General features: G+C 30.6%; 1 protein-coding gene and 3 long non-coding RNA genes across 9 annotated transcripts; 1 reads left to right on the top strand and 3 right to left on the bottom strand.

Annotated features, from left to right (window-relative positions):
• Positions 1–1,697: 1,697 nt before the first annotated feature.
• Positions 1,698–4,756, bottom strand: LOC139847486 (uncharacterized). 5 transcript variants are annotated; one of them, XR_011759542.1, is made up of 6 exons: positions 4,705–4,756; positions 4,179–4,279; positions 3,801–3,868; positions 3,249–3,376; positions 2,367–2,929; positions 1,698–1,893 (listed from the first exon to the last, which is right to left on the bottom strand). It is a non-coding gene; the product is annotated as an uncharacterized lncRNA (long non-coding RNA). The 5 variants fall into 5 exon arrangements; XR_011759541.1 differs by having other exon boundaries at positions 3,801–3,902; positions 4,705–4,747; XR_011759539.1 differs by lacking the exon at positions 4,705–4,756 and adding an exon at positions 4,360–4,565 and having other exon boundaries at positions 3,801–3,902.
• LOC139847487 (uncharacterized) lies at positions 4,756–5,478 on the bottom strand. The gene is made up of 3 exons (XR_011759544.1): positions 5,372–5,478; positions 5,185–5,290; positions 4,756–5,100 (listed from the first exon to the last, which is right to left on the bottom strand). It is a non-coding gene; the product is annotated as an uncharacterized lncRNA (long non-coding RNA).
• Positions 5,479–6,873: 1,395 nt separating this feature from the next.
• LOC139848378 (uncharacterized) lies at positions 6,874–10,934 on the top strand. Of its 2 annotated transcripts, none has more exons than XM_071838115.1 (5): positions 6,874–7,148; positions 8,686–8,798; positions 8,954–9,011; positions 9,157–9,234; positions 10,563–10,934. In XM_071838115.1, exons 1-5 carry the CDS (start codon positions 6,983–6,985, stop codon positions 10,754–10,756), a joined length of 609 nt encoding a protein of 202 aa, XP_071694216.1. In that variant the 5' UTR covers positions 6,874–6,982; the 3' UTR covers positions 10,757–10,934. The 2 variants fall into 2 exon arrangements, with proteins under 2 accessions (XP_071694216.1, XP_071694215.1); XM_071838114.1 differs by having other exon boundaries at positions 6,876–7,148; positions 8,680–8,798.
• Positions 10,935–16,552: 5,618 nt separating this feature from the next.
• Positions 16,553–17,743, bottom strand: LOC139846885 (uncharacterized). The gene is made up of 3 exons (XR_011759225.1): positions 17,649–17,743; positions 17,376–17,509; positions 16,553–16,881 (listed from the first exon to the last, which is right to left on the bottom strand). It is a non-coding gene; the product is annotated as an uncharacterized lncRNA (long non-coding RNA).
• Positions 17,744–18,200: the final 457 nt, after the last annotated feature.

The raw sequence follows: 18,200 nt of genomic DNA, 5'->3' as shown, positions 1-18,200 counted from the left end.
CAGCCATGGAGTAATCCTGCTGGGCTGCGTACGTCAGAGTATGAGGTCGAATTACTCGCCTCCCGAATAGCCCGAACAGGGAAAACCTTCTACCTTTTACCTAGTTATTACTTGGTGTTGTCTTTCAAAACTCCTTTAACATGTACATTGGTGATGGTGTCAAACAACCTTCTAGGATGACGGCTGGATTTCCGATGCACATTTGAAGACAAAATTCTGCTGGTATATTATCTTGAAAATGAGCAACATGCTTATGTTCGGGATCTTTTAGGAAGGAATGACTCAAGTTGTGAGGGTTCATGGAACTGGTCAAGATATCCAACCAGAAGATCACATGAAGAATTCGTAGCACTCTGCAATATTATTTCTTCGGTTAGTGTTGATCAGGGATAAAAAAGATTCTTGGAGATGGGTCTTAACAGTATCAATGGTGAGTTTGCAACTAATATATTGTCAAGTGCATTAAATTCAAAAATTCTAGTGGGAGGAACAAATCGTGTGGAAACCTTGAGAAACAACATGATTTCAAAGAAAGTGGAAGTTTTGTATGGCGTTTGTATGGCGGGCAAAGAAGAAACGATTACCTGTTTTGGTGAAACTTGACAAACGGGGGTATTGACCTCAACTCGGTTAGATACCCCGCCCGTTTGTGATGATGACATCGAGACAGTTGATCACGCACTCATTTTTTGCAAATGCTCGTTTGAAGTATGGTTGAAAGTCTTTGATTGGTGGGGAGTAAACGGTCCGACAAATTTAAGCGTTGGTGAAATCTTTGATGTTAACTCTACAATTCGGATGTCGGAAATCGGTGAAAAGATTTGGCAAGCAGTAAGATGGACGTGCAGATATTTAATTTGAAAGAACCGTAACCAAAAAAATCTTTAAAAACAAGTGTGGGAACCCTCTAGTTGTGCTAAATTATATTCAAATTACAAGCTTTGAATGGATAGCGAAGAGATGCAAGTCGAAGAATATAGATTGGCATAGTTGGCTACATAATCCGCAAGTTTTTTTTTTTTTAAATATTTAAGTAGGCTATCTTGTTAGGTTACTAGCTTAGCACTCTTCTATTTAGCCTTCGAGTTGCTTATGTTTGCGAAAAATTGGAAGTCTGGTACCATGTATGCAGGCTTGTATGTGTACAATTGTCCATGAATAAAATAAATATATTGCCTTTCAAAAAAGACTTTCGTTATTGATGAGACGTCTTTTTAATTGATTGAAGATTAGGGACGTGTGTGTCTGTGTGTTTGTTATTCATTTAATATACTAGTGCAAGGATCCGTGGATTCACGGAATTTTAAAGGGAAATTATTGAATGATATGTTATATTTGAATAATATTATTTAACCATGATGTGAATGTGAATGTTATATAATCAACATTTACATAAAATAGCATAATTCATCAAGTTAGAGAAAAATAGAAAATAACAATGTTTAACCGAATAACATTGATGTATAAAGATCTAAACATAAGAAACAAATGACATAAAAATGAACACTTTCAACACCAGTAAGAATAACAATCCAAATCAAACCAAAACTACCATACTATAAACATACAATTACATCACATAGATAATAAATAAGACACTTCCCAATTGGTTGACGTACTTGTTCTGCAGACTTTTGGCTAAAATCACCAATGTTCTTCTTATAGCAGAATGGCATCAACTTTGTTGTACTTGCCTTTTTGTAATGTAGAACTGTCAACTTACGTGTGACAACATTAAATGAATCATATTGACAAAACCCTAATTAACATTAATAATTCTACCCAAAGAGTAAAACTAAGATGACAAGGAATAATTACCCCCATAACCCATCTTTGGTGCCTATCTTTACTTTCTCTGAAATTGATTCGCCAATTCAATGTCGAAATTTTCATCTGACAATGAACCATAAGAGTGCCTCGTTATAGTAAAGTTACAGCAACACTACATATTTGAAAATGTCAAATACAGTTTGCATTGGTATAGTAAATCTCATATCCAAAATAAAGTGTTGATTGTATGCATAAACCTTTCTAATCCACAAACATATTGTAATCTACCTTATGTTATCTTTAAAGTTTGTCAATTAACCATCAAGTATTAAATTAAGATATCACATGCCTATTTTCTGAGTTTTGGTTAATCGAAACACAATTTATTATGTTCTCATATGCTTGATATATGCAGACAACTATTATCCTAAAACATATTATCCTTAGTAGATACTTCAAATTGAACCTCATTACTTAAGTTCCCAAAAAACAAAAAAGACTAATTAAGCAAGTGTTTTCTCTACATTTATGACAATCGTATAACACAAAAATCAAATACGTGAATAAAGATTAAAACAACTGAAAAATACATATACCTCATTCATAAGTAATACGGAGTATGTCACTGTGATATGTCCATCGTGTGAACTATCAACTTGCTTTATAACTTATGCATTTCCTCTGACCTGCTGGTTGGCTGCTTCTGACCATAATCGATTTAACCATGAATTTTTAAAATGATATATGTTCTATTGGAGTACGAAATATTCAAACAGATAATAAATAATCGCTTACAACAAAATGGGTCAGGTAGCTCAATATTATCAGTTGATGAACATACCTGTGTGAAACATTGTCTTACTGAAAATCCTATATACTAACATGTAAACTTTACCACACCAAAAGATAATATTAAGCATATAAGAAAGATTTTTTAATACCTCAACTTCCATCCGTAAGGTCTGTATAACTCCCCATATAACTACAATATTATGTGATGCAGTTTGTGATGTAGTTTGAGTTGCTACAGCTTTCGATACAACCTGCAACATTCTTCATAAAAATACCTTTTACGCCATAATTGTTGGGTAATACCGAATCCTTAGCTTTCCTCAACTTCTAAGGTAGGTTCAAAATCAAAAACCTTCAAATTCTCTCCCTGTACATTTAACATAAAATGCATCAAAATACAATTTAGCCAAACTATATGTTTAAGGTAACATGGCACATTAAAAATAGATAGAACAAAATGTATAGATAACTTGATGGTTGAATCATGAAAAGGGGTACAGTGTAAATGGGTCAAAATACTTGCAATGGTAAGTAAATCGAACTAATAGCATAAATACATAATCCACAGTATAAATGAATCACCATTTCTACAGCCCCAAATACAGTCAGGTAAGGATATAGTCAGGCCTTTGTAATACCAAATTATTAGCATATATAGAAACATAAGTACCTTAATTTTAACATACCTATAACAATGCGAATATGTATTCACCGGAAGGTTAAGCTAAAAAGAATTATAGCCAAAAAATACGACGAAGATATGAAAACTTCTGCTCTTTAATTATTTGATGAAGGATATCTACACTTTCAAGACCTACAAACATCAATGACTCAAATTACAATAAAAATCACAATAAAAATAGTAGCCATGGTAAAAATCCTTAGTGAGTCAGGTTTAACAACTTTTTTAAATGCATAACCATGCCTAATAAATTTATAAAAACACTTAGGAATATTATCACAATAGCACTTCATTGTTAAACAGAGCAAAAACACTTCGTCTATTTATAACATTTTATTATGTGTTACTCTATGCCAAGAGAACGGGCAAAAACAACATGAGAACTATTTCATCTACTCCATGCCAAGTTTTGTCCTCTATGCAATCATCTATAATGTCATGCAACACTTTACTTTAACATCAGTCAAAATTTAAGTTTGTGTACCAATCACTCTGCCATGTTCAAAACTAAAAGATATATATAGAAGAAAACTGAAAAACCATTTGAATGCCAAACCTTTTTCACCCATGAATCATATCTGCAGCTTTGTGTGTTCCAAAATGGTATAATTTCACTCCAAGTATCTAGAACCAAAATATACTTGGTGTAATAAAATACCTAAAAATAAACAATTATCTTGTGATATTAATCTATAGTAATGACAGTTTCATAAGTAATAAACAGAATTCAATCATTAAAGGGGTTTTGAAAATAATATAGCAAAACCCCATCAAAAACTCCATGAGCCTAACGTCGTCAAATCTAAACAAATATAACCAATATCAAACTTTGAAGAGGGACCGAACAAAATTTAAAAGAGGCTGAAAACAATATAGCAAGACCTCAATTCAATGAATGAAACCCTAAAATAAATAAATGGAATCATAGACTTACAAAGTCGTATTTGAAACTCACGGTCCCCAATTTCAGTGTAAAATCCTTCAGAAACCATATAACCTTAATCATCATGAAATTGGATGTGTAATTGATTAAATCTGTACAATAAAGAATCAATTAAGAATGTGCGGTGGTACAGGTACAAAGGCATGCTGAATAAATTTAGCAAAATACTTACATGTTGGATGTGAGATGAATTTTAATTTAAGACAAAAAGTTAAACCTAAAAGTTGCTAAATAATATTGAAACATAAAGAAGATGAAGAAAGTTGGTAATTTAAATCGTGTTCTGTAAGAGGTCAATGAATCGTTGATGAAATTCATATGACTGATGGAGAAGATGATGAAAAAATAAATAATTTTGTGGATTAGTGGATCACATTATATTATGAATCGTGTTCTTTAATTGATTTTTGACAAAAAAAAATGGAGAAAAAGACACCAAGATTAGTGGATCACATTATATTATGTGGTCTCATCAATATACAAGTAAATAAATAATTTTGTGTTAGCAAAAACATACCTCAAGGTATAGTCGAGCAATTTCCACACATTTTGACAATTCGAACTTGCAAAGAAACATTACGTCAGAAACATGTAGAGGTGCATTTCAGAAAGAAAAAAAATTAATTTTGTTTTATTTGGGCATTTCATCAAACACATAGTGTGCATTTAACAAATAAAGGTGACCTTTTTTCTTGTCCGTAAATATGATTACAAAAGGTCTTAATCCCAAATACTAAAAAAGATAGCATTAAACGTTAGGTTTACATCCAATCAATATTTAAGAAATCAAATATAAAGATGCATATATACCTTCTTGGAACTTCAAATATATGTGTTTTGGCATCACTGCTATATCCTTCACCTTAAGATCAATTTTGGATGTAACTTGTTATTCATCAATTCGAAAGTGCTTCTGAATCCAAAGTCAAAATAAACAATATGAAGTTAACAAATATATAGTTAATAATCGATAATGATAATTATGGGTAGTGGTTACCTGTAAATGAGATGGTGAAAATTGGGTCTTTGTCATCTTCTACAATTGAAACTGGAGCCATGACAGCCGCAACATACATTGAATCGACGATCGAACGGCAGTAAAGCTTTAATTAGAAGATTGTGGATTACAGAAAAGACCACACGAAAGTTGAATATTAAACCTAAAACCCTAAAATTTACATTACCTGGAACTGAGACTTATAACACAGAGATAGATAAAATAAAAATTCCATGAGAGAAAGAAGAAATATGTGAGGAGATGAATCAAGTAGCAAGATTGGAGAATTACTTGTACAATCGATTTTTTAATTTCAATTGTGGGAAGAGGTGATAGACTGTAGAAACAGAAAAATTTCAAAATGTTGTGAAGCTCTAGGCAGCAGAAGCGTGCAAAGGTAATTATTTTCTAGGGTTTTTTTTGTAATTGGGAGAGGAGCGAGATACAGATCAAAAAAAAGAGATTTAGGTTTTTTTTAAAAATAAAAAATAATGAAACGTGCATACTTAGGTTTTTTTTTTTTTTAACTTAAAAATGTTATTTTTTGATGATGTAAGCAAGGATATATATATTGTTGTGCCGAGTGTCCAATATTTTTTTTAAGCTAAGGTTTAAATTAAAAAGTGATGTCATTGCCATGACATTTTCAAAGAATGTAATAGATGTTGACATGTTGTTAGTTTCAGTGTATTGATTAGTCTTAAGTTTATTGGTGCAAAAGTTCTATGTATTTGTTCGTAATAAGTTGTGAATCAATTGTTGTACGGAGTATCAATGATCATAAGATATGTCAACGTACGTTTGACACAATTATATTATTACTGGAACTTCACAATATATTTTAATTTGATCTATTTTAATTTTAAATCCCATTTTTTGTCCGAAATATAGATAGTTAGAGTATAAATTAATATGTATTTCAAACTCAAATTGTCGAATTTGTCGAAAGATGGAGAGGGTGATGAAACTAAGGAAAAGAAGGATTTGTCGGGAAAAAAAGAAGATGATGAAACTAGGGAAAAAAGTTGGTCACCACCTAATAAGAAATTATCACGCATATGGATGTCAATTATTACCTGATTAGATGGATATTAACCTGATATGATCCACTAACCCGGTGTGTGGTTGTCTGTCTTAATTGAATTAGGCTAATTTTTACACACGTTTTATTGCTATTTTTTATGATTTGCAATAGAAAATGACTGTATACTTATCTATTTAATTTTTTTTAATTTGTTTCAATGAGGTCAATTGTTTTGCTTTGATAGGCTTGTTGGGCATATGGACGGTAAAAACTTTTTCAATTAACTTAATGTCTCAATACACGTTCACAGGTTCAGAATTTCTCATTAAAAAACAAGAAATCTCTTTTATAGGTAATTAAGGTAATATAATAGATGGGCTTAAAAATATGGTTAAGGAGTCCAAAATGGTTCACGTTAAAATGACTCAATAATACAAAACAATTAATTATTATATTGTAAGTGTATTCATTCAAAGCATTTACGATACCGAGATTTCAATCAATTTGATTTTAATAAATTTACCAATACTATAAACAAGTGATATACTTTACTACCAATACTAACGTTTTCTCGAATACTATAAACAAACAAGTGATAAAACTATTTTTTAACTGTTAAAATCTAGTCTAGTCTAGTTAGGGATATAAACTCTATCTAATTCTAAAAAATCTCCGCTGATCAGCATTATCCATTTTCTACACTCTGCTATACAATTCCTCCTCCCAGTTACCATAGTTGCTCGAACTAACATTAGGGTTTCATTTCGATCAATAATGTCGTTCACAAACTATTATTATTCATCGTCACTTGCTCATCTACATACATCATCAACTCATTCTCTAATACCTTCATCCTTTACGGTTTCCCCACAATTTTCATCATTTTCATCATCTCAAAACCGTTCAATTTTGCCTCATCCACTAAAGATTAATCGCACAGGTATACATACATATGATTCACTTTTTATTTCTACATAATACAGTATAGATAAAGCAGTAACTGATTAAAATTGGAGGTAGTTGTATTTAATTATTCTGACTATTGGTCAAAACCCTAGATGTTATTAATTGATGAAGATAAAGTAAATATATAAATCCTGTGAGATTGAAGATCATCAATCAATGAGCAAAATTCAGTGATATGTTCAGATTTTAGTTATGAAATATTCTGGACTAAAATTACCGACTGATTTAAAAAAAATAATAATAATAATAATTAAAAAAAAATAAAAAAATCTGGACTAATATGGATGGCATTGATAGCATGTGACGTTTGTGCCGAATAGGAGAAAAATCAAGTTATGATTTGATGAAAATAAGTTTCAATTGAGATTCAAATTTCGAAAGCTTAAATTTGGTACTAAAACACAGTTTAAAAAAAAGGTGTAGCTTGAAAGTTACAGTCATTGATATTAAGTTATTATGGAAATTTCAGTTTATGCTGTTCTGCTACCGAACATTTAAATAAGACTGGCTAAGTCTTATTGGAATGAAAATAAGGCTTGTTGTTAGGAGATATAATATCTTGTAATCATAGTTCAGGGACTGACTGTGTAATTCATATACCTAGTGCCTAGTATATAAAACCGGGCCTTATGAATCAGACATGTTCTTCCAAGGATGTTTAGCTCAGTCTCGTTTCTTTTCAGTTGGTTTGGTTTTGTTGGTGTTACGATGGTTGTATGTGTTTTGTTAGGTTGTTTGTCGTTTTCTTTTAGGCGTTCTTTGTTTGTTTTTGGCCGTTAATTTGTTCGGTCCCTGTCTTGTTTCCGCTTATGGTTATGGTTGCGGTTTTGCGCTAGGTTAGGCTCGATTGTAGATTACGCGTGCTCGCAGTCTTTATTAGTGATGTTTCCTAGTCTCGAGCCTAGTCGTTCCGTTTGTATTTGTTAGCTCTCAGTTGCATTCATTTTTTGATGAAAGCTCTTAGTCATAAAGTTTTATTTTTTTTTGCCAAAAAAAAAAAAAAAAAGAAATAAAACAAATCTTGTCTATCTTGTAAACATGTAAATCACTACATGCACTCTTAATTTCCATATCAATTAACAAACGTTCTGTACAAACTCTCTTTACTGTTCATAATATTGATTTCATTACATAATTTGGATCAAGCACTTGGTGTGAAGTTACTATTTGTATTTGGTTTTCTCATTAAATGAATAGAAAGTTAATTGTTGCACTGGTTTACTTCTAATTACCTGTCAACCTAATATAGGAACTCATTAAATTATCCAAAGGTTAATTTTCCTGTTTTTGGTAATAAAATGTAATTAGCATATATAAGCTAGCAATCCAGTTTTTCTAGTTGCAGCAAACCTGTAAGTGTCTAGGTCAGTTGTCTATGTATTTGCGTAGTTGTAAGTTGTAACCTGTATCTATCTCCTTATATTTTATTGATGTTATGTCATATCGTAGTTGAATGAATTCTTTATTCTTATATTCCTTTTATATATGAATATGAATTAATTCAGTTGCAGTCAAACCACAAGCTGTTGGGGTCAATGCAGTTGCTGAGGCGTTTACTGAATTCAAGCACCTTCTTCTCCCTATAACAGATCGAAATCCTTATCTCTCTGAAGGAACTAGACAGGTTATTGATCTTTTCTTAGTTAAACAGATGCCGTGTCGAAATCTATTTATGTACAACAATTAAAGGTTGTTAAATCTTTGCTTTTAATTTTTTCATTCTCTATTTAACTTATGTTTACATCTCGATTCTCTTTTGCGTACATATTTTTATAATAGGCTGCAGCAACCACAGCTGCTTTGGCGAAAAAGTATGGGGCTGACATCACCGTTGTGGGTAAGTCTCTCGTACGTCATAAACACCAAGTCACTCACTTTTAATGATAACTTCTTAAATGAAAAACCTTTGTGAAATACTGAATTAAGTTGCATAGAACTTTTTTTTTTTTTTTTTTTTTTTTTTTTTTTTTTTTTTCTTGTAGTCATTGATGAAAAGCTAAAAGAATCATTGCCTGAACATGACACTCAGCTTTCAAGCATCCGTTGGCATTTGTCTGAAGGTACAATACACTCGCTCTTTTAAGTTTTTCACCAAATATATTTGTCAGAGAAACCATTATTTTATAAATGCTACAAGCTTTCGTGTATATTACCAATATATATGGGTATATAAAAATTACTGAAATATATGAGAGATGATACAAATTCTAACAGCAGCTGTAAATGTAAACGAATTTCAGAATCACATAAATTGTTTAAGGCGACATGTTTTGTTTTTCACTTTCGATAACCAATATTGTGCACCCCTGTGTGGTTGTCTGTCTTAATTAATCATGCATTGTTATATATATATCTGTGCAGTTGGTTTTGTTTTTTCTCTTAAACTCTTAGAGTTGAAGCTTTTATGTTTGTTTATCATTTTATATTGTGGACCTATTTATGTTATGTGTAGACAGACGTATAAAGGAACCTATAAATTAGAGATGACAATTGTAACTCACATATGCATATTTGAATATGGTTTATCTCTAACAGGTCACATGGGTCAGATCCATCCAGTTATGTATTTAAAAAATGGGTCAAATGTGTTGTAGGTTGCCAAAATTGTAGATTTAATACACCGGGGCAATTACATATTTCCCCCTCACAAACCACATGAATTACATTATCCCCAAAAATGCATTGAAAATTTGTTTTTTGGGGGAATTTGTAATTTATGTTGTTTTTGAAGGGGAAATATGTAATTCTCCAATATCTCTAAACCGTTTCAGATTAGATTATTACTGTTTTTGTAATCAAATGTCAAACCATTTTATATATAATATAAAATACTCCGTATGAAAAAAGAATACTCAAGGGTCAGCCAATTTGTTGTGTTCTGTACTTAAATTTACTGTTTAGATTGTTACTATAGACAACCTCTTACATACTGAACCTGTTTGACTCTTGAACCTTACCCCCGCTTGATTGCGAACTTTACCACAAGTATTAAGAATTTAGAATGAAAGGAAATGACATACAGAAGTCACTCGGTCGACTAAAATGTTTACTTATTTTCACTTATTTATATGTTCTAATATAAATTCTATTAGACTTTGACTAATTTGCCGAGTTTTTGACCGAGTTGCCAAGTTACCGAGTTGGCCGAGTTGACGTAGAACTCCCTAAGTTGGCCGAGAAACTCGGCCGTTGACCGAGTTAGGAACCGAGAACTCATTTGGTGATCTAAACCGAAAATCTCGAGAACTCGGCCAAGTTGGCCGAGTTTTACAACACTGAAAGAAGTTCTATCTTAATCATAGTGTTCTTATTTTAATTGCATATTGTATGTATTATTGATTTTAATTTAATTATTAGATATCTTAAACCATTTTGTCTTTGAATAAAGGTGGGTTCCAGGAATTCAAACTGATAGAGCGACTTGGAGAAGGGAGCAAACCGACAGCAATCATAGGTGAGATTGCAGATGATATGAATTTAGACTTGGTTATTATGAGTATGGAAGCCATTCATTCCAAGCATGTTGATGCAAACCTTCTAGCTGAGTTCATTCCCTGTCCTGTTATCCTACTGCCTTTGTAGAACCAATCTTATCTACTCCTAAAAATTTGTAATTTCGACTCTTTCGATATCTCTGTTTCCAGAATATTCGTAAAGTTTAGTTTTTGCCTTTAAAATTCTGGATTAGGGACATCTGTTGTTGAGTGTTTTGTGGATCGAACCCACAATAGAAGGAAACATGACTGACTTTGAATATCAACCCTTATATATATATATATATATATATATATATATATATATATATATATATATATATATATATATATATATATATATATATATATATATAGTGGTAGGATCAAGAGGGAAGTAACCAAGCGGGGGGAAGCAAAAAATTTTTTTTTTTTTCGTTTTTTGAAAAAACTTTGTTCACGAACATTATAGATGGGATGAAAATATGAACATTTAGTAGAGACACTTTGTGATAAATGTTTTTATTTTGGCGGAAAAACGCTCGAATAAGTAATATATAACAATTATCGTATTTTTCGAGCGTATGTTGAGGTTTTAGATATTAGGGTTTGGATATTAGGGTTTATAGGGTTTAGATATTAGGGTTAAGAAATTTAGGGTTTAGGGTTTAAATTTAGGGTTTAGATTTAGGATTTAGATTGAGTTTTTAACACGAACGGTTTAGAGTTTAGGGTTTAGGGTTTAGGGTTTGGTGTTTTGGGTTTATGGAATAAATTCAAAACCCTAAACCCTACACCTTAAACCCTAAACTCTAAATCGGGCTAAATTTTACTTCACAAAACATGAAGAAAAAAAAAACGTTAACATTCTTCACGAACAATATTATCTTGAATGTTATTTTTGTCGATCGTTTTCCCGCCAAAATAATAACACTCATCACGAAGTGTCTTTTCTAAATGTTCTTATTTTCATCCAATCTATAATGTTCGTGAACAAAGTTTTTTCAAAAGACGAATTTTTTTTTTTTTTTTTGCTTCCCCCCGCTTCCCCCCGATTGGTTACTTCCCCATTGATCCTGCCCCTATATATATATATATATATATATATATATATATATATATATATATATATATATATATATATATATATATATATATATATATATATATTATATATATATATATATATATATATATATATATATATATATATATATATATATATACTAGTTAAAGACCCGTGATTTCGCGGAGTTTTTGAAGGGTGAAATCATTTATTAATACCATATTATATTGTATTTGTTATTTTGCTTTGAATTTCCAAACAATCTAACATTAGAACATGATCAATATGAAGTTGATGTTTCCATAAGAAAACTATTTGTAATATATTTATTTTAGCAATTTTCTTTTAATATACATAAGAAATTATACAAACATAAGATCATACATTTTAGTTGTTTAGTTGCAACTCGTTTTTAATGATAAGATCTGTAGCATATCAAACTTACTATCATTCACCGATTGGTTACTAAGCTACCATAAGTTACTCCATATCTTAAAGTGTTTAATACTCTATCCGTCTCATAATAAGTGTCTTGTTTGACTTTCCAAGGTCTTACTTTCAAAACTTTGACTTCAAATATTTATATTGTGTTATTTAGTATTTGATAGAACTTATATTAATGGATTCGATTTTAAATGTATTTTCACTAATATAAGTTTCATCAGATATTATATAACACAAACAAAAATATTGGAAGTTAAAATTGTAAAAGTAAGGCCTTAAAAAATCAAACAGGACACTTATTATGTGAGGGAGTGAGTAATTACTACATGCCTAAGCATCTAAATAGAAAGAAACTAAATTCATATTCACTAACACTTCAACACATACTAATGAAAAACCTGCAGAATCAAAAGACTTTGATACTGAAACAAACTGTTACACCGGGTGAGTTCCATCTTTGACCATGATAAATCTGCATTCGTCACGCAAGAACGCAATCAAACACTTATCGTCTGGAACATACCCATTTACAGTTTAGAACTTTAGCCACCCTTTAGAAACATAGATTTTCTTTGATCTTTTTTCTTGCTTCAAACCTCATATATGAGTTTTGTTGTTCAGACCGAGACACTCATAGTCACGATTACTTTATAGTTCAGGTAGTTTGTGAAGCTCTTCCGGCAGCCGCTAAATCACATACATATTTTAATCGTTAAACAGTCCATAAACATTTGTCAATAACATGTTCAAAGAAAACGAAGATCCTCAAATGTATTTATGAATATGACCTATTAATGGTTATATCATATTTGGTAAAGTATATTTTCTATGAAAATAAAACTAACTCACCTAAAGATTTGCTTTTCGGATCTTGAAGAAAACGTACGTAGTTTGACCGCTGGTCCAGGAGTTACACACGCAAGACAAGGTGTCATGTCTCACACTTCTTCTGATCTGTCTTCTAAATCTTCGTAATGAACTCGATCTTAAAACGTCTTTTTCAGTAGCTCTTCTGATAGGAATAGTCCCTTCCAGACAGCATCCGAATTTTACCCAAAGTTAAATCGTCACTTGAGTTATGCCCCTTTGGCCTTTTAGATAGTTCACCTCGTTATTATAATAATGTTACTTAAATTCATTAGATTCTTAAATCTCAAACTTTTCAATGGAGTACCACTGAATCTCAACTTTTATTATTTATATACATACATATATTTTAATCTCTACATATAAGCTCTTTACATAACTGTAACTGTAATATTATATGTATTTAGTTATTAGTAGTAAAATACAATTGCTTTTGTCCTATAAGTTTAGGATGATCAAATGCTTGTCGAAGATGAGAAACAACACAAACTATTAAATCACCATTAGGACTCTGTTACCACATTCAACGAAAAACAAACCCATACCGTCAAACCTCATATATAAACAAAGAAAACGAGTCAAAATAAGTCCAGATATCAAAAAGTCAACATGTATGGTCTTGAGTTCAGGTTTATTGACTAAAAACATAAATCACAGTTTGAATGTTTTCTTTGGAGAGAAACCACTCTTGAACTTCCTTGAAAGTAACGAAGTTGTAGATATCTTTGAGAATAGTAAACTCGTGACACTTTTTGACTATAGTTTTTTTCAACAATTTGATTTTAAATTCATGGTCCACAAGTTTGAATTCATCTTTGTCCGGTATCACATCAAAGTTGGTAATTTCAACAAAACTACATTCTTTGAAGGTATGAGTAAAAATTCCCATTACATTTTTTGTAAACTGGAGTCCTTATTTTATTTCCCTGTAAGACCAAAAGTAAAAGTACATTAGGAGATTTATATGTAAACTTAAATACAATTCTTTTAAATATAAAGATTTTAAATAACACCATAAATAAATAGTAAAAATACATCATAATATACAGATTACAGATTTACTTAGTAAAACCAATCTACAGATTACATATCACATATGATAATATTAGGTAACCCTAACCTAAACCTTAAACAATATAATCTAAACTATAAAATCTGAACCTTACACCCTAAAATCTAAACCCTACACCTTAAACCCTTAACTTTTCTAAATCCTCTGATTTAAAAACCAAATCTAAACCCTAACCCTAAAATCTAAACCCTAAAATCTAAACCCGAAACTCTAACCTTAACTCTAAACCTAAAACCTAACATCTAAACCCTAAATCTAAACCCAAAACCTAATATCTAAACCCTGAAATCTAAAATCAAAACCTTAAATCTAAACCCTAAACCCTAACCTAAAACCAAAACCCTGAATCTAAACCCTAAACCTTAACCTAAACCCTAAACCTTGAATCTAAACCCAAAACCCAAAACCCTAAATCGAAACCATAAAACCTAAACCCTATGCCCTAAACACTAAACCTTAGAATCTAAACCCTAACTTAAATTCTAAACCCTAAATCTAAACCCAAAACCTAACATCTTAACCCTAAAATCTAAACCCAAAACCCTAAATCTAAACCCTAAACCCTAACCCTAAACACTAAGCCCTAGAATGTAAACTCTAAACTCTAACCTAAACCCTAAACCCTAAATCTAAACCCAAATCCCTAAACTCTAAACACTAAAATCTAAACCATAAACACTAAACCTAAACTCTAAACCCTAAACCTAAACTCTAAATTCTAAAATCTAAACCTAAACTATAAATCTAAACACTAACCCTAAATAAAACCATAATCAATTATATAATAAATAAATAAATAAATAAATCATAATGTTCAGATTTTAAATTACAGAATAAGCAATAATATCGTAAATACATTATAAATAATAAATAAAACCATAAACCATTTAAACATTTAATGACAGAAATACATAATAATATACAGATACATATTTTATATAAAAACATAAACAATTATATCATAATTACATGATACATCATAATATACAGATTACATATTTGATTAGTAACATAAATAATTCATAGCAAAAGTAAGGAGATTTATATGTTAATTTAAGTGTGTATTATAATAAGTATAGTGTACAATGCAAATATGAATGGAATTTGCTTACCTCAAAATCCACAAGGATGAATTCATATGATAATATTGAGTCTGCCTTCATATACACTGTCTTGATCCATTGATTGATGATCTTGATTTTGACCTTGCAGTCGTCTTGTTCCTTGGTAATTATGTTAAGTGGGGTGAACTCCATAAATTCAGCAATTTATTCGTATGTGTACTTTTGTATTTTTTTTCTTATATGTTGTTGTCAATAAATCTTAAGAATAGGGAGGTTTTTATAGTAGAAAAAGGATACGTGGTACGTGAAATAAGGAAAAGATATGTGAAATATATGATAAGTAAAACCCTAAATCTAAATCATAAACTCTAAAACCTAAAAACTCTGAACCCTAACCCCAAACCCTAAGCGCTAAAAACTCTGAACCCTAACCCTAAACCCTAGAATGTAAAACCTAAAACCTAACCTAAACCCTAAATCTAAACCCAAAGCCCTAAACCTAAACTCTAAACACTAAAATCTAAACCATAAACACTAAATCTAAACCCTAAACCCTAAACCTAAATTCTAAACCCTAAAATCTAAACCCTAAACTATAAATCTAAACACTAACCCTAAATAAAACCATAATCAATTATATCAAAAATAAGTAAATCATAATGTTCAAAGTTTTTAAATTACACTATAAGCAAGACAAGAAGAAACTCCTAAATAACGATGTTGATCATTTAGATTCGTGTACTCTTTGTAAACAACTATATTATTTTATTCATTCATTTTCATGGTGACTTGACTAACTCTTAGAGTCTAAATTAAATTCCAGTCATGATTTAAAACACATGAAAATTTGATTTTACAGTACCATTTTCATGGTGTCTCAATTTTATTTTTAATTTTAATTTTATTTTTTTTTAATTTATTTTGCTACTTATTGGTCAGAGGTCCACTTGGAACAAATCCATCGAATAGAAAGAGGGATGACTTTTTCTACTTTTGAGAGTGTTTTTCACTCTTTGTGGAGAAATGACTTGTCTTTATTTTCGGATAGGGAAATCATTGTCTACATCTCACCTTCCCCATACACCACTTATCTGGTATTGGATTTGTTGTTGTTGTATTCATTTAAAAGATTAAAACATTATGTTAACTTCATTTATATTGTTAAACACGTTATCGTTGTTGAGACCAGAAATTTTTAAATCATTTAGGTTATGAACCATTTAGCACTTAATCCACTTAATCAAACTCAACCCTGGTATCAAAAAAGCAGTGATGGAAACTTCAGAAGAACAAACAACACGAAGTGCAAACATTTAGCAAAAGGAACAATTTCGTATATCCCCTTTCAATCTTGGATCGAAACATCCAAAAATTTACACAACATTTTTGATAATTTACAATGAAAGAATGACCACACTCCATATCTACGAAGATATACTTTTGATGATGTAAACACTCAACGTTACAAAACTTTCACATGTCTTCCCTTTGGATTAAAATGAATTACAACTAATATCTATATCCAGCAGCCTACATGTATTTGCTAAAAAAACACTATTGATTGATGTGATTTGATGAGGATGTAGAAGCCTTTGATGTTAAATCATGGATTGTAGACTGAGCACAAACCAGCTTCCCTCGAAGCATCACATTGTATTCATAAAGGTTCTTTAGGTTTTTCTCGATTTCCAATATGTTAATTTTAGAACCGGGCCTGATTTCTGCCAAACAAAAAGCATATACGCACAAAGTTACATCTAGCAAGATATGAAGGTGGCTAGCTTACAGGTTAAAACAGGTTTGGGTAGAAAAGGGTCATTTTTAGTATTTTGGTCAAAACGCTCACAATTTTTTCACATTGATAATAAATAACTAATAATTACCCAATTATAAGCTAAATATTTCACATAAAAAGATTTAGAATGTTGTATGCATTTAAAAGAGTTCGATGCATGACATGCATCCCATTTGACCTGTTTACCAAAATAATTTGATTTGGCAACAAGCCTTTCATACATAAATTTTGAATATAAACTATTATCGTTGAATACCCCCAAACCCATCCGAAATTATATCATAAATTTTGAATACCCCCAAACTCATCCGAAATTATCTTGAATATAAACTATTATCGTCACTGCAAAGACCATAGATACTCCCATCCCAAAATAATACCAGTTGAAAATTTTGAAGATGTTACTCTTTTACTACTAACCTTTTTCATCAAATTGGTCAACCCTGAAGGTGGCTACACATGGCTGGATCTCACCAACACCTAATAATATACGAATAGACTTGATACCTCGGTGCACCACTTTTGGCTCGAAAACCTCATGCCAGTACGAAAGCCTACAAAAATTTGTAAAATTGAGAAATTGCTGGGATGCGAAACAATATCTAATTTATTATAATTAAATTCTTTTATTTATACAGTTTTAAAAAATTCAAAGGAACCGAGTAATAATTAGTCCTCAAATAACATTCTTACCGTCTAAAACATCATTCCCAATTGGATCCATATACTCTTTAGCCCTATTTGTTTCTGGGCATTGATTTCTCAAAGAAACATCTAGTTCAAAAACCCAGTTCAATTAGAAAAAAAAAAAATCAAGATTTAAGAAACCCAACACAAAAATTGAATCTTTATAAAGATTCTCACCTCCAGTCTTATTAAAACACATATCATCATCATTATTATGACAACCCGGAAATTTTCAACCAAATTTAAACTTTATCTTTATATTATTCCGACACGATAAGTAAAGTTTGTTAAGTTAAATCTCAAGAATTTTAAACTGTGTTCATACATTCATTATAACCTCGACCAAATTCCGACTATTCACGAACCGTTATATATATATATATATATATATATATATATATATATATATATATATATATATATATATATACACATATATGTATATATATATACATATATGTATATATATATTATAACTTGAGAATATTAATAAAGTATTAAACGTATAATTTTTTTACACGAACGTATTTGTTTCAATATGTTTATCGATGGAATTAG

The sequence above is a fragment of the Rutidosis leptorrhynchoides genome, chromosome 5 (assembly GCF_046630445.1).
Source record: "Rutidosis leptorrhynchoides isolate AG116_Rl617_1_P2 chromosome 5, CSIRO_AGI_Rlap_v1, whole genome shotgun sequence".
NCBI classification, from domain to species: domain Eukaryota; kingdom Viridiplantae; phylum Streptophyta; class Magnoliopsida; order Asterales; family Asteraceae; genus Rutidosis; species Rutidosis leptorrhynchoides.
This window is presented reverse-complemented; position numbering and strand designations above follow the sequence as displayed.